This window comes from Girardinichthys multiradiatus, chromosome 20 (genome assembly GCF_021462225.1).
Source record: "Girardinichthys multiradiatus isolate DD_20200921_A chromosome 20, DD_fGirMul_XY1, whole genome shotgun sequence".
NCBI lineage: Eukaryota > Metazoa > Chordata > Actinopteri > Cyprinodontiformes > Goodeidae > Girardinichthys > Girardinichthys multiradiatus.
The window spans coordinates 48,825,237-48,850,302 of record NC_061812.1 but is presented as its reverse complement, the minus strand read 5'-3'; the positions used below and the strand labels follow the sequence as shown (position 1 = coordinate 48,850,302).

Below are 25,066 nucleotides of genomic sequence, written 5' to 3'. Positions count from 1 at the left end.
TCACAGTCTGTCTCCAACTGATCAATACAGTCAGCTTCTTGTCTCCGAAGTTTTCCTAACTCACTGAACCAGCAGTAGATAAGCCAATAGAAATGTCAGCATAAATAACAAGTTCACTTTTACTCAAGCAAGCTCTATAAACATGTGCAAAGTTAACTGCTAAACCCCTACAAAGACATGACGGGGGCTGCGGTTGCAGGTGGATAATGTGCTTTAACACATGTATTTGTTCTCTGTCTGAAAGGATGAGAACAGCACATGTACAGCTACAGCATCATGAGCTGCACTGCTCTCAGCCTGTGTCAATATATGAGATTATGTGTGGGTGGAAGTCAGTGGGTGGGAGAGTGAGCATGTGAGGCAGATAGAAGTCAGGTACTGCCTCAAACTGTTGATGGTTAAGTCAGCCGCTGATGGTAAGTTTGCCTTTTTTGGAGCACTTCCTCTGTCAAGAGGAAATTGATTTCACTGCAAAACACTTGTATTCAGCCTCACTCTTCTACTGATTTATTTGTGTTATCTTTGCTTTCAACTTATTCTTATCCTCCAGATGTCTTTGTTTGACAGCCAACACTCTCCCACCCAGCATTCTCCTCCTTCCTGCCCTAACTCTCACAGCATGCATCTCTGTCTCTTTATTTCGCTCTTGCTCCCTCATTCTGTGTCTCATTTGCATGTCTTCCGCTTTCTCGTCACAAGAAACGTTTCTTGTCAAAGAGCTGAGAGAGGATCAGATTGGAGAGGGACATGAAGCAGGTGGGTCTGGTCAGAATGAAGCTGTTTAGAGGACTCTGTCATCGATCAGGCTGTATATCAAGCCGGTAAGTGAGCTCTGCCTGAATGTTTGCTGCACTTTCTTCTGAACTGTAGTGTTCTGTGTTACTACTCACTGTTAGATAGTGCATGCACTGTTTTGGTGTTTCATTCCTTCTTGTAATATCTGATAGAAGTATAGTTGAACTTTCTTCAAATCTTACTCAATTGTGTTCTTAATCTTATTCATTTTATCCATATAAAAGTCACTGGTAATGTCCATAGTTAATTTTTATTTTCATTTGATAAATACTTACTAATGTTTGTTCATACTATAAGCTGAACTTGCTTTTTAGGACAGTATAAATTTACAGTCATTCCACACAGGAAACATATTTTAATAGTTTAATAAAAATTTGATATTGTTGTAGGGTTACAAACTAAAAACCTTTTAATGCGACGCATCTCTTCAGCTAAACAATAGGAGGTGATTTACATGGTGATAAGGAAGTGAAAGTACATTCAGCTCAAAAGCTATGTACAGTGAATAATGTCAAAAAGTAAAATCCATGCACACAGGGCATTTTGTTTAATGTGATCAGAAGCGAACTTCCCTCTGTACACAACACCACAAAGTCTGTATGCTGCGTGGGCGTGCTCATGCTTCACAGCCAACAAAAGACTGTGTTCCATGCCAACTGTACGTCTGTGGTTTTAAGCCCCCCACACTAGAACAAAAAGAAATGTAATTTGCTCCTCCTAGCATGCACATTAATATTTGTCATGTAGGAGAATTTGCACATTGATAAAATTTACAAATGCACCAGCTGGTCTATAGACAGAGCCACCACACATTACAGAGAGAGTCAAGTGCATGCCGTGTTGTATTATTGGAGCAGGAAGCTAACTTTAGCAGACTTGTTTTGATTTGAGTCCTGATATACAAGAGTACCTGATCGTTCCACATCAGCCCTTCCTTCTGTTTACTTCAAGTTTGCATTTCTCTTCTCAACTGGTCTCACATTTGATTCCTTCCCACCTGCATATAGAGACTCACATGCCTCCACTTTTCTCTGCAAACATGATTATCATTACTCATCACTAGAGTGATGACATTAAGAAGTGGATGTGTTTTTGTTTTGGGTACTGCAGCACTGTGAACATGAACAGCAATCATTTGATTCTAAACATATTGATACAATGTGAAATTAAGACTGGCTTTGCTATCTGTGCTTAAGGATAATGCATATCTGTCTTCATTAGCTGCTTTAGCACATTGCAGGGTTGCTTTCTGTACCTTAAGACATAAAGCAGTGTGCTCAAATAAACTTACCAGCCCTTCTCACCTAAGGCAAAGAAAAAGACTAAAACAAACGTTCGTATCTTACAGGTAATTAGAGACCCGACACTGGTACATCACGACAGCTGCGGCGTTACCATGGAGACTGGAAAGCTGGGGCTGGCAAGTGTTCCAGTGCACATCAGCTCCGTCGGAGCACAGGCAGAGAAAAAAATGGACATCCAGACCCCTCTAACGGCTGTTTACATCCAAACCCTTCCCGCCTTGCCAATGCAGCCTTACCCTCAACCTCCTGCAGACGCCAGAGAGACAAGTGCACTTCATCTGGCCATGCCGCCGCTCTACTCCAAAGAGACACTTCCCTTCCTAACTCTGCATCTTGCTGGAGGATTTCAGCCTCAGCTGGGATTGAATGCAGCTGCTGTTGCTGCTCCAGCTCCTGCAGTCAAGCCTAAGTCTGCAGGCAAACATGTGTGTCCTCACTGTGGACGGGACTGTATGAAGCCTAGTGTGCTGGAGAAGCACCTCCGCTGCCACACTGGAGAGCGACCTTATCCCTGCACCACTTGTGGAGTATCTTTTAAGACTCAGAGCAACCTCTATAAACATAGACGAACTCAGGCACATGCCCGGCAATCATCTGAGTCAGAGCAGAGCAACCTGGGCAGCCAAGAAAGCATGTATAGCTCAAGAGAGACTTGTTCCTCCAGTTTGTCTCTTGATGAGCAATGTGAAGAGTTAGGCACCGAGATGAAGCATGCCACACTAATCGGTGCTGAGAGCACAATTCCTGCCGTTCAGATGCAAAGTTCTGTCAGTGAACAGACAGAGACAAGCCCAACAGTTCCCAATACAGAGACAAATGGGAAGGAAAAACTAACAGTGGAGGGGGATAAGCAGAAAATGGAAAATACAAAACAGTCATTGACGATAAGTCGGCATCTTCAGCTTCAGAGACAGGAAGCCACTATATTCTCCAAACAGTGGGAGAATTCTGTATCTAGAGGGAAATCACAGAGTCATGAGAGTACAGACTCTGGCTTCAGCGAGAGCAGCGATTACTATCCAAGTCCCAGCAGTGTCTTACCTGAACACAGTGTGGATTTCCTCTCTAAACCTAGCAGGGATGCTGTTGAAGAAACCCAGAACACACATCCATCTTCAGGAAGAGGCCAGGGTGGAAGCAATGAAAAAGGTACAGCAAGGGAAAAGGAGCAAAAGAAGCTAGAGGAACGGATATCGAAGCTGATTTCAGAAAACACAGCTGTTGTGGAGGACAAACAACTTGAAAATGTAAGGCCAAGAAAGACTGTTTTGTCAAAGCAGGGTAGCATTGACCTTCCCATGCCATACACCTACAAGGACTCTTTCCATTTTGACATGAGGATCAACCCAACTCAGAATATTGGGGTGCAAAGATACAGCAAGCCCAGGTTATACAACTCAGTGCCCACTCAGTGCTCCTCTACCATGGAACATGCCCCCTTAACACGCAGCAGTTCACTCCCTTTCAGCGTTACCCTTCTGCAGCCTGAGATAGGGAGCCCAACCTGCTTCAATCACAGCGATTATGTAACAGACATCCGTAGGGGAAGCTCTGGCCAGATCATCCCAACAGGTTTATCGAAGAAGCCTGTGAACCAGTATTCGTCTGCTCATCGCCCACTGGTTCGGCAGACAGCCGTAGACTGCAACCACGCAACAGACAGCCTCCTCACAACTTCATATGTGGAGGAGGCGAGCACCGGCAGTCTCAGCTGCGACGGAGATGGCAGTGACATTATTGAAGAGCCAAGCAGCAGAAAGTTCAGGAGGAAGAAAGCACAGAAGTTTGCTTACAACAAGTGGTACATGTATGGGGGTGGAACATTTAAAAAGCTCTACAGTCCTGACAAAAGTGGTGATACCAGTGCTTTCAAAGGCAGGAAATGTTCAACAAACGTGGTTCAGGAGGCAGTTCAGGGTCTACAGAAAAGAGCTTCAGTGGTTCAGAAAGAAACAGTAACAAGGTCAGGCTCAACCAGCAATGCAACAGCAGGCCATCTCTCTACCAATCACTCCCTTGTCTCTTCTGTGGATCTAAATGCACCAGATAGTTCTGTTAAGGCTCCACACAGGAGACATTTGTCTCTGTCAGTATTGCCATTTCCTGCCACCCGATCAGTGCCTGGCAGCAAAACAGACCATCTGACCCAAACAGAGGCAGGTAAACTAATAAATGTTCCAAAACATCCTGACTCCATGACAGAGCTTTGTGAATCCCATTTTCCATCTGACAGGAAAAAGCAGAAAACTGGAGACAAAATAATTTCCTCTCTGGAGATGGAAACTGACCCAAACACACCAACTCAGCACTCCGCATATGTCACTGGGAGCGCATCTACACAGGTTACAGATCTTACCTTTGTCCAATCTAAAGAAATCCCAAATTCTCCTGAGCTCAAGGGGTCCCTCTTTTTGCCATACTTACTCAATGCAAATGTTTCTCAGATTAGCACTTCAGCAGCTACTTCCGTCCCTGTTGCTGCCAAGAGCAGCTTCCTCCCCAAGTACCAGCTGAAGTTACCCAATGCCCATGAACCTGATCCTGCATCTTTACCACAGGTTGTAATTACACCAAAGAGAACAGAGGACTGTACTCCCACTCCTGATTTGTTATCAACTCCCACCAACCAAACCTCAGTGATGGCTTGTAAAAACATATTTAGTAACCCTGTCACTTTCCCATCCATGCAAACCCAAGACCACATTGCCTTGCCTTGCACTGTCACAAGTCTTTGTCAAGTTAAAAGATCACACCACCACCATAGTTTTGCATCTAGTGTATCTGTCATGCAGAGGCAGTCTGCAGCAACCACAATAACAACAAGCTGCTTTCAAGATTATACAAGTGGATTATGCAGCGCTTTATTGCATTGTTCAGAAACTGCAACTGACTCAATACATAAACAGTTACCCAGACCTTCTTCAACTGCAGCTCCAAACTTGTCTTTGTCTACAGTAAATAATGAGATATCTACTGCCGCCGTCACAGGTCTTTCACATCATCTGTCCTACCACAGATCTAACCCTCCTCTGGGACATAGACAAATCTCAGCAGCTTCAATCCTGGCAAACCGCAGAAACAAGGCAAATGTTGATTCTATCTCCCCAGTTGTACGTTGTCGCATTGTGCCATTGGACCAGCAAGCTGAAAATGTTTTTTATGTTCACACAGCAGATCTCCAGATCTGTCTTCAAATCATATCTGATGAGCAGATGGCTCTCATTGCACCCCAAATTGAGCGTCAGTCATCTCCTAGTCCGTCACAGATACATGAAATTGAATTAATGAGCCCAGAAGGTGTCCAGAATAAGAATCCAAATTTCGTCTCAATGAAAATTAGCAATGTTGAAGGAATACATGAACAACCAAGAAAACAAAAGGAGGGTGGCAGACACGAGTCTTTATCTAGACTTAACCCAGAGATTGGAACACATCCACAGTCTGTACAGCCTGTTAAAGAAAAGACAGAACATAGCGATGCTTGTAAAAAAGCATCATTAAACAAATCTATCCCTCCTCAAGCACCATCCCAACAATCTCACAATAATGGCCATCTAATCATGGTCACACAGACTCGAAATTCTTCAGGCAGCATCATGGCAACCTCTGCTTCATTCAGAGGCAAGAAATCAGAAGTGAGCCAAACCTCAAGGGCAAAACAAGTTCTGTCTTCAAACCTTTGTAATGAGGAGCAATTTCTTTCCAACAGGAAGGTCAGCCAAACAGGAATGGTCCCACAAACACTTTCTGGTCAACAGAGCATGTGCGAGAGATCTCTTTCTACCATTGTAGCAAATCAGAACAGCAAGAAAAGCGAATCTTTGGACAAAAGCCAACGAGAGCCTAAACATCCAGGACCCTCATGTAATGCGGATGTATTGAAAAGCCATGGTGGAGCTGTGGTGTGCAAAGTCAGTAGGACAGAGAGCGCAGAGTCACTCAAACAGGCCAACAGTGGCACAGGCATTGACGGATCAGTCTCTCCATTTCCCATCGATAACTCCAATGTTCTAAGACAGCTCAACCCGCAAGAATGTGTCTTTCACAGTCATGGAGTGGAGCCTACAAATTGTGTGAGCCAGAGTTCATTCATATATGCAAAGATGCAACTGAACAGAGTGGAACCTTTTGATAATTCCTCTTCTACACTGGAAGTTTGTGGAGATGAAATACAGAATATAATAAGTGAACATTCAGAGAAATCCCTGGGTCAGTTCACCTTACAGTCTGCTTCTGTTGACATGAAAAGACCCGGCGACGTTACAAGCATTCAGAGCTGCACTGCAGGTATAAATAACTGTTTATTCATAAGAAACATCTGACTATTATGTGTTATATTAGTTAGGATACACAGTGCAGGAATCAATCCACTGTTTATACCTGCTTGGTCTTATAGTTGTTATTGGGTGAGAAGTGGGGTACACCCTGGGCAGGTCGCCTGTCAATTACATGGCAACATTGAGACACACACCACAAACGACCATGCACGCAGACACTGACAAATAAGGGCAAAATCATTTTTTTGGACTGTGGGAGGAAGCCAGAGTACCTGGAGAGAACCTAAGCATTTAATCCATGCAGAAAGAAAGAACTTACCAAAAGTATGCCTAAATCATTTCTCATTACCCAAAATATTGAATAAACAGATTTCAAGGCAGTTAGTCTCCAAATTATCTAAAAAGTACATAAAATCTGTTAAAGAATGAGTTTGACTTTAGGGACATCTGAAAGAATTATTTTCTGGGATACAGGGTGGTAACTTTGTGCATTTCTAATGGTAATCAGTCTATTTGAAATATGGGAGCAGGACAAGAATGGCCTTATTTATGGTTGGTTCCATCAAATGTAAGAAAAACCATCTCATATTAGACACAGATCTTTATTATAATCATCAGGTAAAACATGTATGTATGCATCAAAATTGTAAAAATGCAGACTATCTTACTTAGTGCTTGCTCACGTGGTGCATCAGTTTACTCAAAAAGGGCAAGTAAACAGATCAAGGGGAACACTGTTCAAAATACGTTCCCGTCCATCATGGTGGCTCTAACTTATCTGAGTCTGCTGAAGTCTCTGCCATTGTTGTGTTTAGTTCCTGTGAAACTGGTATCCTGCTGTACACAGACAGCACAGGAGTGCTGCACATTACTACACCAGAACTGTCAGGAAAAGCTCTTGAATAGATCCCAGGATGCAAACAGACAGGCAGAAGCAGCTTGGTGAGCAGAAAACAGTTTAATAAAAAAAAAGTAAAATAAATACAGTCAGGTACAAGGTAGCTTGAGCAGGCATGGCATGGGCAAAACAGGACAAACCAGCAGAGAGCAAAGAGAATAGACGAGTATAAATAGTCACAGGTGAAACAGAGAGACCGACAGCACAGGCAGATTGAATGAAACTATTTTACAAGCTGACTGTAGCAGGATGTGGTAACTGTAACATGAATGAGCTGAACAGAGATGCAATGAAACAATGTAATCAAATGAAAGTTGTACAGATGTAACAGAACATAAACAGAAATGCACCATGAACAGATACAAGACAAAGAAAGAAAATAAACCTAAAGAATGAAATAATAAGGGCTGAACACAGTCGCCAGTACACGGGGAGTCTTCACTACTCACAGTACGCTTGACTATCTTGTGCCCTATAAAGCACCAGCTGGAGAATCATTACCAATAATGATAACAGGCAAGACCTGACAAAAATAACAAACCCAAACATCTCTGAATCTTGACGGGAATGGCATGAGCTGATCAATTTCAGTCTCTGGAAAAGTTAGGTAGAGACCTCATTCGAACACAAGATGGCAGCACTTTCCAATAAGTTTGCAGAAGGGAATCCTCCTGTAAATCTGGCTTCATGCTTCTGATTCCCAGGAACTATATTACTGATGTATTTTTAGTCATTGCACAAAGAGTAAAATGCTTGTCAGGAATTCTGACTGCAGGCAGAAATAATCAGAGGAGCTTTGATTGTTAAATTTGTAATTATTCAAAAGACAGTGTATGGGTGCCTGGGTCCTCGGGTCTAATAAGATCTGGTCCTTATATTTGATCACAGAGTTGGAGTTTTATTACAGAAAATGTCAATGTAAGATGTCACCTGGGTAACCAGCAAACAAAACATCTAAATGTGTTGTAACTAATTTTTCTGAAGATCCCCTTTCTTTGCATTATCAGAGCTAAATCCTTTTTCTGTGCTTCTGAGCGATAAAACTAACAGAGTACCCTCAAAAAGTGTTCATGTGTGTTTATTTAGAGTTTTTAAACATAAGAAAAGTTAATTTTACAATAATTTCAGGTCACTGACCTTTCATCAAAGCAAGCACAGTATCAGCTGCAACTAAACATTTTAACTATTCATATCTCCTTAAGCAATGAATTCCAAGTGGAAAACTGCATCTCTTTTAAACAAAAGTAGATCTTCTACTGAAGGGGTTTTACAGGACTGCTACACATTACTCTGACTTCATACCCATTCACTGACAGAGAGAGGTGAGCATCAAATGAAGCACCCAAAAGGATGCTTCATTTCTGACTTAATTTATTTAACATGTCAACTACTTGTGGCTATTTACAACTATGGTAAAAGAAAGTCCACCATCTGTCAATTCTAGAGATTAACATGACTGACCTGGTCTTGACAAGGTTCTAAAATAATGTAAGGCTAACCTAGATTTATGGATATGTTAAACCCACAATTTACCATGTTATGTTTCTTTTTAACAAAGATGATACCAAAGTGGAAAAAACTTCAAAAACAGTGGGCAAAATGCATAAAACTCAAGACTTTCTAGGGGATTTTCTTTCACAACAACTTTACATTTTGAATGTACACGTAGCATAAAAGGAAGTCTTATTTTGAGTTGGCATGAGGTTGGGTATTTGTATTGTTCAACTGCACAGCATGTGGGGCGTACACCTTATATCATCCCACACTGTGTTGTAAAGAGTCATCCCCACATGCAGGGCAATACCTGGATACAACAATCCGAACTATTGCAGACCTAAATAAACAATGTGACCCCTATCAACTGCTGTCAGGATCTGTCTGATGCATCTGTGAGGCGTTCTTTTTGAACAAGCTGATTCAGTGTTATTGTGTCGTTAAACCTGATCAAATCCTGCAAGCCGGCTGGCGGTGAAACTTCGAACCTTAAAGAAAACAACTGTTTTGTATCTGTTTATGTTGCCTAAGGGATTACTGAGGGAGCACAGAAGGATCAGGACCCAGAGGAACATGGGGAGACCCCTGGGCAGCCAGAGAGCACAGACTGGAGACCAAAGCAGAACCAAGGGGAGCCAGAGACAAAGCACCAACGCTTAGATGAGCAGGGTGGTGACGTTCTGACAGTGGTGGATCAGAAAAAGGGGATCGAGACAGACAAAGGGCCAGAGTCTCACTGCAGATACGTGGTTGTACCGGACATAACCAAGCCAAAGGTGAGATGAAAAATCACTGCTCATGTGTTGAATGTTATATATCCTTTCAAAGTAGCTTTGTGTTAGCCTGAATCAAACGCAAAGCTGCACACTTCTTTAGAAGAAATCTGGTCAAAACGTGTGTTCAGAATGTGTTAGGCGATGTTTGGGATTTTGTAGTTGCAGTTTTATGATTCCTAAAACCAAAGTCTGAAGAGCAGTTTGTTATCGGAGTCAAACTGTCATTTTCCTAAGCAAAATTTATTTCCTTAGATGTTATTAAAGATGAATATCTAGTTGGAATCTATTCATGGCTTGCAACAGTACAGTCCTGTAGCCAAAACAAGTGAGTTCATCAGTGATTGAACCTCTTTAAAAGAGAGAAGACTAATCTAGATGGCTCAATAAAAGTAATTGCAGGTCCATATCACTCCTTACATTTTTAGCAAAGGTAATTGTAAAGGTGCTGTCTGTTAGAAAAAAATCTTAAATCCTTTCAGCCAGGTTTACAAACACAGTACAGCTGTAAGACTGTGTTAGCACAGGGTTCAAATGACAATTGTTTGACTAGCAATGCATCAAAATGCTTCCCTTCCTCTTGGCCTCCCTGAGGGACACACTCACCAGGTGTGATTGCACTACACCCTCCATCTCTCTGTCTTTCTGAGTTCCCCGTGCATGCGTGGGTTCTCTCCGCATACTCCGGCTTCCTCCCACAGTCCAAAGACATGCCTGTTAGGTTAATTGGTCTCTCTAAATTGCCCTTAGGTGTATGAATGAGTGTGTGCGTGGTTGTTTGTGTGTTTCCCTGTGATGGACTGGTGACCTGTCCAGGGTGTATCCCGCCTCTTGCCCGTAGATAGGGAACCAGTCTAGCTCCATACCACACCTTACTTTCTTTTCCAGTTTGTCAATCAGGAAGTCATGATCAATTGTATCAAACACAGCACTGAGACCCAGTAAATCCAAGACATAAAATTTTGATGCTTCACCTGACAGAAAAGGATTAAACAGATTTTTATCAGAGCAACAACAAAAAGTATTAAATAAGTTACCAGACAAAAATGAAGACAATCAGTAAATCAATTAATTCTGGTGTTCCAATCACTACCATATATGCTGCAGGCGTATAGAGTTTGATTTGGAGAAACTTGACTGCAAGAGTTCTGACCTCAACCTTATAGAACAACTGTATGTGTTTATATATATATATATATATATATATATATCCACTGTATCCATTGATATATGAAATACCTTGAAATAATAAAGAAAAGTTTGGAAGAAGACTCATTCCAGTCTGGTATTGTGAGTACTTTGTTTTAATTATAGATTCAGCTCCACCCAAATCTGTCACGGAGTGCCATTTTTGGACTTTGTTTGTGGCTTTGTGTTTGTTTACCTTTTGCTTAGATTTTTCTATTTTGGTTTTTGTATCATGTTTTCTTTTCTCCCTCTTCCGCCTCCTGGTGTTTACTTCTTAAGTTCTTTTATAGTTGTTTTCTTATTACTTGGTACGGTTTATCATTATTATTGTAATTATTATAGTTCTTGGTCTTCCCTGGATTCTCTAGTTTTATTTCTCTTTAGTATCTTTGTGTTTAATTGTGTTTTATTATTTATTCCTTTGCACTCTTCTTGTTTACTAGTTTATTCTCTGTTTCCTTTCCAGTTAATTCAGTCAGTGTAGTTAGGTTTGTATTCAGGTTTTCTTTATGGGTTCTTTGTTCTCAGGTTGTTATTGTTGTTCCTATGTTCCCTCTAGTTTCTCTGTTTACTTTAGTCATGATTATTCTAGTTTTCTTATTCCCCATTTGATTATTTATCTTTGTCTATAGGTTTGCTTGGTCTGTGTCTCTGTTTATTGTTTAGTTACTTTGCCCATCCTCAGTCTTTGTATTTGTTTCACCTGTTCCTTGTTCCCTTGATTATCTGCCTTTGTTATCTCACAGTATATAAGTTGGTTTTGTGTTTTTGTTCAGTGCTGGTTCCTTGTGTTTGTCACACCTCGTTCTCGTCCATGATTATGCTTTGTTTTTTGCCACGCCTTGCCTTGGGAAATCTGCAGTGATTTTGCTACGTTTTGACCTTGTAAATAAATCTTGGAATTACAAAGATGATCCTGCCGAGCTCTTGTCTGCACTTTGGTCCGATCCAAAACCACTTTGTGACAAAAATCCTCCACAAATCATTCACACATTTTGAATTCTGATATCTGATGATGGTGTAGGAACAGATTTCAGGGATAATGGATACAATTTTTTTTTTTTAACCCAAAACAGTTTGTGATTTTTCTTATGAAAGTGTTGCAGCGCAATGGATATATAATTCAGCCCATGTGTCAGAGCAGTAGTAAAATGAATTACACAAGATAGTGTTTAGTAAACAGTTTAATTGCAGAACCACACACAGGGGTATGTTGATTTATGCCACTTTATAGCATCAAGCAATCCATTATATCAATAACAGAGAGCGCTGACAACAATTAAACCAGCAGAAATCTGGATATCTAAATGCCTTATAATGCATTACATACTTTATGATGCTTGATGAGCAGTGTGTCTACGGTGTAACAGTCCATAAAAATTATTTTAGACAATTTTTTATAAATCTTTATATACAACATTTTGATCACAGACAAAAGAATAAAACATAGTGCAGATGACAAGTTCAGTGTCTCTGGGTTAACAGAGGCTGGTCACATTAATAGCAACTGAAACAGCCAGAACAGCTACTCATGTTTACAGAACCTGAATTTTGCTGTAATAAATTGAAATAAATTGTGCCTATCAAAGTATGGAGTGTGAGTGGACCATTTCAAGAATTAGGTTCCTCTGACTATATGGTGTCCATAGCCCTATTTTCTCCCCGCAGATCCGCTTAAGAGAAGCCATCCGAGTGGCATCAGGAAAGTCAGTTAGGTTGATTACTTGAAAATAAGGAAACAGATCGTCATTAAGCTGAGTCCTGACAACCAGACATCCAACGACACTTTTAAACAGCTTGGTAGAAATGAGGTCTTAGGTACTAGCTGCGGAGCTTAATTGATGTACAGTTTGTAATTTAAATATACGTCTTGAAATTTGAGAGAGTTTTATTGATTTAAAGTTACATAGAAGGGAGAGGTGCACTAACCAGAACTGGCCGTTGCAACATTTCTAATTTTATCAATCTTTGATGTAAAGTGCAAAACTTTTTGACAGAGTGAAACTCAGTTGATGTAGAATTCTGAGGATTAATGAGCTCAGTGTTGAACAAGACTTTGCTGATCTGAGAAAAAAAAAAAACTGTTTTCTGGACATTTTTATTTCTTTGTTGTACTCGATCTGTGAGCTTCTGTAGGATGTGTAGTCAGATAATGTTGCCAAAATTAGAAATATCCTATCCAGGAGTGATGCTGAAAAACTAGTCCATGCATTTGTTACTTCAAGGCTGTACTATTTTAATTCTTTACTATCAGGATGTCCACAAAATGCAGTTAAAAGCCTCCAGCTGATCCAAAATGCTGCAGCAAGAGTTCTGATGAAAATCAAAATGAGAAATCATATTTCTCCTATTTATAGAATAGAATTTAAAATTCTCCTTCTCACATATAGTGGCCCTCTAGGAGTCCTACTCCAAGGACTCCTAGAGGGGTCCTTGAATTGAGATCTTGAGGCTGACTCTTGAGTCTTCCTATGGTCCAGGGAAGGTCCAAGGTCTAGGGAAAGTTGATAAAGCACTGTTCAGGAGTGGAGGGATTGGATAAGTTTTAGGTAGATTCACTTAGAAACATAACTTCTAATTGCTCAGAGGTTGCCAGCAATAACTGGAACTTAATCAGAGGATCTGGCGAGGAGTAAAACTGGGTACTCTTTTAGATGTTGGAAGAATGGGCTCAACTGCACCCCTCTCCAGCACACCAGGCACATTTTGGGGAAGATATGCTGCCTAGGCAGCTGATGATCTCATGACAACAATTGAAATATCATGATGTCAGCAGTTAATGTCTTTCTATTCTTTTATTCCAGGGAGAACAAACAAACGTAGATCCCTTTAAAATATCCTGCATGTCTGAACAGGATTTAACATCTCTTTCTCAGACAAACTCAGGAATGTCTGAGTGCCTTCCAACCAACCTTCATCAAGCCCTAAACACGTCACCTAACACAGACATGCCTGCTAACAGCATTCACACCAGCCTTTTAAATTCTCCACCACTGGAAAGCAATGATCTCTATCCACCACAGAAGAACTGGGACAGAAGCACCATCATCTACGATCAGCAAATGCAGGTCTCATGTGAATCAAATTCTCACGGGAACCAGCATGCTCCAATGCCGGTTCCTTTATCGGAAACACAAAGTGTTTTTCTAAATGCTGAGCCCATCCTTGAGTCATTGTCCAGTCAAGATCAAACAAAAAGCCCAATCAGTTTATCAGCTCAGCAAGACTTTACCACCACTGGTAACTCCAGGATAGCTGAAAGCTATTGTGATGGTTTTACTGTAGAAGGTAAAAGAAACCATAGTGTCTTACCAGATTTCGGGACATTCTCTTCTACATACTTAAGCCAAGTTGCCAAAGTCTGCAGAACGTCTGCTGAGATGACTAGAGACATCCAAATGCTGCAAGACAACCAGATGATGGCATCTTCATCTCAGCCCTTTTCATTTCTGGAACCTGATCAGAAGCAAGACACTACAGACAAACCAAAGGATTTCACCAATGAGAGCTGTAACTCTGGGAGGCCTGACATTAGCAACAAATACCAGTCCATTTTCATGATTGGGTCACTTCATGAACAACCAGCAGACTGTCTGCCCAGTGGAGTGAGGCCTGTGCTGAGCTTCCAAGACAATACAGAAGACACCAGCAGCAGTGACGATGAAGGAAAACTTATCATTGAACTCTAGGTAAACATATGTCATGTATTCTACAGAGTTTTTTTTTGCTGTGTATATTTTTATGAGACAATCCATCCTGAAGCCAAAATGAGGACAATGGCGGAATTAATTCAGTGGTAAGAGAAACAGTACTGCACATGTCAATCTCAACCTCTGAAACTTTAATATGGCATTTGTATATTTGAAAATATTCCCTATGACTGTAAAAAGAAATGTTGTGGTAATACTGTAAAGAGTAAATTAAGCTGTAATTGCAAACTGGGGTTCATGGTAACTCTGGTTACCATGAACCCCAGTTTGAGACAACTCTGCCATCAATGTCTCTTTACATCTCATTAAAACCAATTGTAAAAATAGTCCTGAATGGCCACCATTTGTCAACACATTCCTTTAGTATTGGAACATAATAGGACATATATTATCAGCTTGTATTGCTATTTGTTGTTAGCATCACCACAATTAGCCAATCCTACAAGTTGTCAGACTTGCAACTAGAACTTGCTCAACTCAAATGTGAAATTTCCAGATCTGAACTCCCACTTCCAAGACAAACCGACTGCACCCTTATAGTTGCTATATAATCTAACCTAACAGCAGTAGGTGTAAGTCCTTGTAAAATGCTGACCTGTTCAGAATGTAACCCTCTCAGTTCTACTGCTGTGATAGAATCCAGCACCTCCTGTGAACCAACGGATTAACTGTGTACAGAAAATAATTGGATGGATGTAACTCAATGTTCCTCAACTGGAAAGAAAGTTTTAGTTAAAATAAATTAACCAATATTATACTCAGACCGAAAACAACTTCAATACCCACAGGGAATGGTCCAGTTTTGTGCATAATTTAGTAAACATGTAAAGTGATTGGTCTATAAAGAATTCCATATCCAAGAAGCTTGGACTCCTAGAATTGGAACCTGAGCCTCCCAACATGAAGTGAATGTTACAAGTCGGTGCTTTGTCTATAGACAGACAAGTAAGCATGTACAACTAAGCCCACATTTATTCATACCCCTGGCAGATTTGGGTTTAAAGTCATCTTTTAGTGTGACTGAAGTGTTTCTTCTGACTGGAAGCAATGTTATCATTTTGGAGCAACCCAACATGAATCTGATTTAGAGCTCATCACCAAAGATGAATCATCAAAATACCAGTGGAGACATGCAAAAAGCTGCTCAATTATTAGAAGAAAGGTGTGATTGCTGTAATGCCAACACCCAATGATTACTTTGACATGTCATTTTTATTAAAATGTAAATTAAAACAGTTCATTAAAAAGAAAATCCAGTCTCTGCTGTCTCATTTCCTACCAAAATAAAATGTCTTGGTTAAAAAATTGTTTTAAATTTAAATCTGCCAGGGGTATAGATGTCTTGAAACTGAAATGTTGATACTATGTAGGCATTTGCAACACTTGACTGAGTTTGATATGGGTCACATTATGGGCATGTATGGAATTAAGTGGTTCCACTGTGCAGTTACTCGGACTATGGGGTGTTCTCTTTACAAGTAAGGTGTGTAGCCTCACACAACACAAACTGTATGTTACATTGAATTCCGCCTTTTATATTGTACAATTTCACAATAGATATCTGAATTATCTTAATTTCCCCACTGAGGAACAATAAAGGATATTTCTATTCTATTCTCCCAAGGCAGTTTGCAAGAACCCCACAGGCCTCTTACATTTACAGTATCACCTTCTGGCCACTCAACCACTGATAATGCTGTATAAAGTGTGTATGTGGTAAATCACAAATTACTGTTGCCACAGGTTAACAGAGGGACAAATACAACTAACAACTGTAAGGAAAAACGACAGGTAAGATGCACAGTAAGCGAAACCGGAACATAAATGTGAAATGTCTCTTACTAGGAGGGAGTAGGCAATCTGCCAGGAGGAGAGGGATTCGGACTGAAGAAGAAGTGAATATAGAGTCAATGGTAAGTCCGATGATTTCTTAGTTACTTGGGTTAGAGCTTGGAGTGCAGGCAAAGCATCAGAGGAGAGGTGGAGGGTGGACAAGTTAGGTTGAATCGTCTCTGGAGAATCCGGGTCTGGAAGCAGCCAGCCGGGGAAGTTCCAGAGTTCGGCGTCAGGTAGGTGTGTGTGGAAGATCCTTCCTGGGGAAATCCTAGGAGCGAGGCTAGTGCGAAACGAAGCCACCGGGGCCAGCCCGGGTAACCTCCAGGTAGTCGCCGGTTCAGTTCACTAAGAAGAACAAAGAATAAGTTAAACGTTGTCGAAGGCAAAGTACACATAAACTTAATTAATACGAGACTGGCTGAGTAGCTACCACAGAGGCTAATACTCGAGCGACGAGATGGTGGCTGCTTCCTGCTTAAGTACTCCAGGACTCAATCATCGAGATGGAAAACACCTGTCTCCACCACTGCTGAGCACTAACGCCTACTAGGAGTCAAAAAACGCAGACAAAAACATACAACAGAAACTCCAGCCCTGACAATAAGGTTAGATGAAGCATAGAAACATTGTTTTTCAGACAGTTTTTTGTCTGTTTTACTTTTTTTTGTTAACACCAATTAACTACTGTTACTTATGAGCCAGACAAAAAATGTAACAGAATAAGTTACCTTATTTACATCAGGCCTCTACCATGCAACCACCTACTGCTATTATATTATGAACAGCACTGAGATTTATTTAAGACTACCGGAAGCTTTGGAAATGCCAATAAATCTAGCTTTACAGTGGCTTGTAGAAGTATTCATACCCCTTGAACTTTTCCACATATTGTCACATTACAACCACAAACAGAAATATTTTTTACTTTACTCTGAGTGCAACCAATTACCTTCAGAAGTTGCCTGATGATTGCTAATGAATAAATAGAGTCTACCTGTGTGTAATCTAATCTCAGTACAAATACAGCTGCTCTGTGATGGCCTCAGAGGTTGGTTAAGAGAATATTGGGAAGCAAACAGCATCATGAAGTCCAAGGAACACACCAGACAGGTCAGGGATAAAGTTGTGGAGAAGTGTAAAGAATGTTTAGGTTAGAAAAAGATTTCCCAAGCTTTGAACATCTCATGGAGCTCTGTTCAATCCATCATCTGGAAATGGAAAGAGTATGGAACAACTGTAAACCTACCAAGACAAGGCTGTCCACCTAAACCTACACGCCAAGCAAGGAGAGCACTGATCAGAGATGCAGCCGAGAGGCCCATGGTGGCTCTGGATGAACTGCAGTGATCCACACGTCAGGTGGGGGAATCTGTCCACAGGACAACTATTAGTCGTGCACTGCACATATGTAGTCTTTATGGAAGAGTGGCAAAAAGAAAGCCATTGTTAAAAGAAAACCATAAGAAGTCCCGTTTGCAGTTTGCCAGAAGCCATGTTGGGGACACAGCAAATGTGGAAGAAGGTGCTTTGGTCAGACGAGACCAAAAGAGAACTAACACTGCACATCACTCTGAACACACCAACCCCACTGTCACATATGGTGGTGGCAGCATCATGCTCTGGGGTGCTTCTCTTCAGCAGGGACAGGGAATGTGGTCAGAGTGGATGGGAAGATGGATGGAGCCAAATACAGGGCAATCTTGGAAGAAAACCTGTTGGAGTCTGCAGAAGACTTGAGACTGGGGCGGAGGTTCACCTTCCAGCAGGACAACAACCCTAAACATAAAGCCAGGGCTACAATGGAATGGTTTAAAACAAAACATATTCATGTGTTAGAATGGCCCAGTCAAAGTCCAGACCTAAACCCAATCGAAAATCCATGGCAAGACCTGAAAGCTGCTGTTAAGAAACGCTCTCCATCTAATCTGGCTGAGCTTGACCTGTTTTACAAAGAAGAATGGGCAAGAATTTCAGTAGACTAGACGTGCAAAGCTGGTAGAGACATACCCTAAAAGACTTGCAGCTGTAATTGCAGCAAAAGGTGGTTCCACACAGTATTGAATCAGGGGGGCTGAATACTTTTGCACAATGCCCTTTTCAGTTTTTTACTTGTAAAAAAATAAATAAATCATGTATAATTTTTGTTCCACTTCACAATTGTATACCACTTTGTGTTGGTCTTTCACATAAAATTCCAATAAAATATATGTCATGGTGTGTGGTGGAGCAGGACCAAAAATGCAGGCAGGAGGACCGGAGTTGACAAGATTTATTAATAACTAACACTTACACGGGGAATGCAGGCAGGGTAACAGGCAAGAACACAGAGATGTGGAACTAAGGATGTATGCAGAGAATCCGGTGGAGAACAATGAAAACCAGGAAGTGGAATGTGAACCAATGAACTGGTAGAGGAGCTAATCAGGAGAATGTGAGACAGCGGGGTACCAGGGAACCTAAACAATACAGATGGAGAATGACTAATTAACACAAATAAGCAGGGAGTACCGGGAGGTAACCCAAACACATCTAAATGAACTGATGCAAGTAGACAATTAATCTGAACCAAAGGACATTAACCTGGGGGAAACAAGATCTATAAGGAAATTTAAACTAAACATATCTAACACAAGAAGTAACAAAACCTAAACAGAAGGAATCTAAATAAACCAAAATGAACAGAAGAGCACCTGGCTGAGCAAAGAAGGTCAACAAACACAAAAACCCATCACAAACAGATCCTGAAAATATATTTATTTTTGTAGTTATGGTTGAGGTGCAAACACACCCTCCATTTCTGCTACCTGTATGACCCCTTCTCTTTTCCAATGGTTATGATCAGTCTGACAGAGAGAGGTATCCCAATCCTTGTGGTTTTTAGTATAATAATGGCCACCAGTGGGACCCTTTGTGGGGTTCCTTGAGACGAAATTGTTGTAAATAAGCGCCGTTTAACCAAATAATCTGAACTGAAACTATCTCTGTAGTTATGCTGCTATAGGCTTAGGCTGCTGGAGGACATAATGACCACTTTCACCCTTTTCGTTACATTCTCACACTACGCTCCAATTTTGCATTATTTGCTGTTATTTCAGCTTTTAACTGTGTTCTCTCTCTTTTCTCTTCCTAGAAGCTACACCTGGCCTGGCTCTGTGTCTACCTGTGACACCTTTCTGGACAGGGGCATCTTCCAAGCTTCTGCTGGGAACAACTTAATGCTCACCTTCTACAGATGATCCACATAGCCCTGTCTTTCAGTGTTTAACCCTTTCTCTCTCCTAGACATGGCTACTGACTGAGCTTCTACTGTGACTAACTCTATGTGCTCTCTTTCAGACTCTAACCTTGAAAACTGGCTCAGAGTTTATCTGTTCTTTCTTTCTAGATGAAACGACTAAAGGAGCTACATCCATTAACATTTACTTTTCCTTCCCATAGAAAGTACTCTGGATCAGTGCTTGTGTTCTTTTTGTGTCTCTACTCGGTTCTCTCAAACCCCCAGTCGGTCGTGGCAGATGGCCGCTCACACTGAGCCTGGTTCTGCTGGAGGTTTCTTCCTGTTAAAAGGGAGTTTTTCCTCTCCACTGTAGCTACATGCATGCTCTGTATGAGGGATTGCTGCAAAGTCAACGCCAGTGACTGTCCACTGTCTCTACATGCTCATCCAGGAGGAGTAACTGCTACAAATCTCTGACTCGTTGCAATCTGCTGGGTTTCCTTAGATAGAAAAACTTTTTATCCAATTTGAATAAAAAGCTAACTCTGACTGCACTGTTCAATGGTTAGGATTAATTAGAATGTATGTACCTGACTGTTGTGAAGAGCCTTGAGACAACATGTGTTGTGAATTGGCGCTATATAAAAAAAACTGAATTGAATTGAAATTGAATTGGTTGTAATGTGACAATATGTGAAAAAGTTCAAGGCGTATAAATACTTTTACAAGCCACTGTATTTATAAAGCAATTTAAAACACCAAACAGAACCAAAGTGCCCTACATATTAAAAAGACACCAAAATAAATTAAGTATGTCCTTTTGAATCATATGTGTCAGAATGAAAGATGGATCCTTCTGCTAACCCACCACTGACTTTACCTTTGTCCCTAAGAAATGTTCTGGCTTTGGTTCGCACACTCCCACACACAAACCTATAATTTATTAAATCAATCTGTCTCCACCTTCCCACACTGACACTCACTTATCATTGAATTCTATTACTGTCCCAGACAACACCTGCTTGTGTGAATCATGCTCAGATGCTGCCAAATATCTGCAATGTTAGACTTTGCTGCCAGTCAGTAAAGAAGAAAGTGGCTGGAGGGCCACAATCCCTTTCCAAGTGCCTGTCTTGGAATGAGTCAGCAGGTAAAATAAAACCCCTAACAACAGGAAGTGTTTCTAAAGATGGATGATAGCTTTTGCTCATGTTGACTCGCTTGTTACTCCTCGGCCTATTAGATGTCATAAAACCTTTTGCACCTGACGGGAATTTCAGGTGAAATCTGCCTCATCGTCAGTGCATTTGTTTAGGCCTGTTTATTCAAAATGTTAACGGCGTTCAGTATTAGGTGTTACACAGAAGGAACCAGCTGGGGACAAGACATTAGCTTGGTTAAACTGCAAGATGAATTCTCTTGTTTTTTAAATGGGATTTGTTTTGTTTTGGTTTCTGAGTTTTACGTTCTGATGACATGGTTCTATACAGTCATTATGGGCATGAATTTGATCTTAATTATAAGCTTTTAGTGAGTTTTTGGAGTTTCTGCTTTTTGGCTAGAATAAACATACAAACAACTTCAATGAGTGCTTAAAGCAGTAACTAAGGTGCAGAAGTTCAAATTTATTGAGAATTTCTCCAATTCATACAGAGCAACAATTATACATAAAGCTTTAATAATATACATAAGCTACACCAGTACTACCTTTTGGTCGAATATACCTTAGCATGTTGCATCTCAAACAAATGCTTTTGTAGCCATCAGGAAGGTTCTAGCCTTATTCGGACAAATATTTCACCAGTCTTTCGGCAGAATTTGAAAACTTTAATGTGCCCAGACCAAGTTTTTAAATAGAATAACAATTTTAATTGAGTTGAAGTTGCAGCTTTGGGTGGACTTTGTAAAACCCTCCTGTTAAATTGGAGTATGATTTTCTTCATCAGCATCTACAACAGCTCCTTGAAGAAACCTTTATAATATGAGCTACAGCAACATTTAATTTCCCTTCGGGATTAATAAAGCATCTTTGTGATGTCCACCCTGGGTACACAACCTGCGACCAACAACTCATGAAAGAAAACCATCACTTGTAGCTATCATGTGTTTAGTTTCAAACATTTAGAGTTTTCTTAAGTTTTTTATTGCTAGTTTTCTGTTTTATTTTGTAATGTTTCTGAGTTTCCAGTGTCCTGTTGCTTTAGAGGCTTTCCCATGTCTAGTTGGGTTTGGTTTGTGTTCTGTTTACTAGTTTCCGGACTCTGTGTTTAGTTCTGCCATTCATTCTATTTGATTCATTCTGTTCTCTGGCTTATCAGCTGCTTCCACAGCTGTTTAGAAATAAGGAGTGGGAGATGAGTTGTTTTTCCCTTTGGATTATCAATTTAGTCTTTCATTTTAGTTTTAAAAGGTATAATATAAATTATCTAACACTTTATTCATTTGTCATATTGTAAGTAAGAATCAGTTTGTTTTGAGTAAAAAACTTGACAAAACAATCAGCTTGTTCTCCACTTTAACAAATGAGAGAACAGTTGCTCCATTGTTCACATGCATTTGCCATTTGAAAAATCTGTGAACTACACTTAAAGATCTGGTCAATATCAGGAAACTGTCCAGTTTAAATGAACTCCATCAATTCTACCACAAAGAGTGATCAATTATCCTTTCAGAATGATGCAAAAAGTTCAAAACATTTTGAACACCTAGGACATTCAGATCCTTTTGGGGCCTCTTGTCTCTATTCAAAGAAAATGGGGCCCTTCACCAGGAGAACATATTTGGGATCAGAAGAAGTGCTAAATCATTTTATTAAGCATATTTGATTTTGAGATGTATTTTCTGTCTCTGACTTTAACAACGTTAAGTAAATTAACAAAATTTAATCTTTAATTTTAGTGTACAGTATAATTAGTGGCCTTTATCATGGACATTTCTTGTAATTTCTTCTTTTCTTCTGTATTTTTTTTTCAGAAAAGTATTTCATTTATTCATATTCATTTTCAGAAGGAGAAAGAATGTTACTGTGATTTATGGAGGTAAGTTCTGTATTTGAACAAATACGAATTTATTATGGATTGGCTCTTATTCACCCAAGTCAACATTATCCATTCAGGCGCAAATATTTCCATAATAACAACCACACTAAAACTTTGATAAAATTCTACCCCAGCAACACAGCTTTTTATGTTTAGGTCCATTTCTGACAAACTATTTGACTACCTCCTGAATGACGCCACTACCACCATGCTTGAATGTTAGTGCAGTGCTCTTAGGTTGGACAGGCTCACACTGACAAGGCCCTGATAAGGCAGGCTTAAACCTTAGCAGAAGTAGAAAAGATTGATTTAATTTCGCATTGAATTTCTCACTGAATTCAGCTGTTAGTACCGATAATCTTGGAAGAATTAGCTTCAACGATTTACCTGGACCAATGACTGAAATTAGATTTCATCAGGTTTTATTGATAACAGATATCTTTCTACTGCTGTCCTGTTTATAAAGATATGTTGACATCCTAAAAAGTTTTTTTTACACAATAAAACATGAAACACAAAATGTTATCAGAACAAAGTTTGCAGTACAAGCTTTCAAGTGACTAATCAGTAAACGTTGTCAAAATCTTGCTCTTATTCATCACATCTTGACATGACTGGAGACAGGATGTGACTAAGCAGGAGGACAGGTCTGATTAAAACCTGGAGTGGCAGGTGGTGCAGCCTCACACAGCATGAAGCTTCCATGTATGAACTTCAGCTGAAACTCTTCAGTGTGGAATGGGCTGAAGGTCTGCATGGGCATGGCTGTCTCTCTGTCGGTGGCAGCCCTGAAAGAATCCTGTGGCCTTTTGATGAATTACTTTATATATAAACAGCAGACAAAACAGAATAATAAATAAAAACAGAATATGATGATTTGCAAATCTTGTTCAACCTGTATGCATTTCAATACACTACAAAGACAAAATATTTATGTCAGGATCTGTCTGTGTGTTATCTTCTGTTTTGGTTTTTCAGCAAGTTCAGTTGGGGGGTGGAACAGCGTGCTGCTGTCTCACACCTGTGAGCTATCAGGCTCGTTAAGGCAGCTTTTAAAGGAGCGGGTTGCTGAGCATTTGACGCCTGAGTGTCGTCCTTTGCGGTACCGCAAGCCCCCTGCATCTTGTCCTGGACTGAAAACCCTATGAAAGATTTTTTTGTAACCTTAAGCTCTGCTCCTTCCTCCAAGGTGCCTCCTGAGGCAAACTTCTTGGGTCCTCCCGGTGATGCTTGTGCAGCCTGGTTCAGCATATCTCCGGAGTTCCATGTTAGGATCGCAGGCAGACTTCCACCAGCCTCAAGACGCTCAGCAACCGAAAACTGTCTGCCCTCCAACAAACCGCTTGCCTCCAGAAAACTCAGACTTGTCTACCCGAAACTGACCTCCCCTCCCGGACTCCTAATCCACCTGCAACCGTAAGCTCTCCTCACTCTAACGATTCCTCTACGTTCATGAAGCCAAGCTCAGCCATCTGCTTTCCTTCCCCAGAGGGCGAACCGCAGGAGCAGCCGAGAGTTCCTCACACATATTGTCTTTTTAAAATAAATAACTTCCCTAGTCTCCTGAAGGTTCCTGCATATGGGTCAAGAAGCTCAATAAAACTATGACAATTTAATGTTCAAACTAATAAACGTCAGTGGTTTTGTTTTGTAAATATTAACTCATTTTGAATCTGATGCTTACAACACTTTCCAAATAAGCTGGGACAGGAGCAACAACAGACTGGGAAAGATGAGGAATACTCAAAAAAAACACCTGTTTAGAACATTCCACAGGTGGACACCTTGATTGGAAACAGGTGAATGTCATGATTGGGTATAAAATGAGCATTCCCAAAAAAGAATCTGGAGGAAAGCAGCAAGGCTGAAAACCAACATTGATTGACCTTCGATCCCTCAGGAGGCACTGCATTAAAAACCAACATTATTCTGAAACCGATATTACCACGTGGAATCAGGAACACTTTAGAAAACCATCGTCAGTTAATACAGTTTGTTTCTACATCCACGAGTAATAGTTAAAACTCTTCCATGCAAAACGACAGCCATGTATCAACAAGACCCAGAAACGGCGCCAGTTTTTCTGGGCCCAAGCTCATCTCAGATGGATTTATGCAAGGTGGAAAAGTTTTTGGAAATCATGGACGTCATGTCCTCCAGGCAGTTATTGACACAAACTTTAAAACCCAGCCTCTTTGACGGTATGGGGTGTGTCAGTGCCTATGGCATGGGTTGTCTGTGAAGGCACCATTAATGCATACAGGTTTTGGAGCAACATATGCTGCCCTAAACGTCTCTTTTAGGGGCATCCCTGCTTCTTTCAGCAAGACAATGCCAAGCCACATTCTGAACGTTACAACAGTGTGGCTTCATAGTAAAACAGTGCTGGTACTAGACCGGCCTGCCTGCAGTCCAGACCTGTCTCCTACTGAAAAGATGTGGAGCATTAAGAAGTACAAAATATGACAATGGAGACCATGGACTGTTGAGCAACAGAAGTTGTACATCAAGCAAGAATAGTAAAGAATTCCAATTA

At 40.6% G+C, this 25,066-nt stretch overlaps 1 protein-coding gene across 3 annotated transcripts; it reads left to right on the top strand.

Moving 5' to 3' along the window:
• Positions 1-523: 523 nt before the first annotated feature.
• Positions 524-24,154, top strand: znf831 (zinc finger protein 831). 3 transcript variants are annotated; one of them, XM_047348050.1, is made up of 8 exons: positions 524-821; positions 2,144-6,386; positions 9,300-9,544; positions 13,534-16,352; positions 22,466-22,530; positions 23,509-23,632; positions 23,720-23,946; positions 24,020-24,154. In XM_047348050.1, exons 2-4 carry the CDS (start codon positions 2,192-2,194, stop codon positions 14,416-14,418), a joined length of 5,325 nt encoding a protein of 1,774 aa, XP_047204006.1. In that variant the 5' UTR covers positions 524-821; positions 2,144-2,191; the 3' UTR covers positions 14,419-16,352; positions 22,466-22,530; positions 23,509-23,632; positions 23,720-23,946; positions 24,020-24,154. The 3 variants fall into 3 exon arrangements, with proteins under 3 accessions (XP_047204006.1, XP_047204004.1, XP_047204005.1); XM_047348048.1 differs by having other exon boundaries at positions 13,534-16,508; XM_047348049.1 differs by lacking the exon at positions 22,466-22,530 and having other exon boundaries at positions 13,534-16,508.
• Positions 24,155-25,066: the final 912 nt, after the last annotated feature.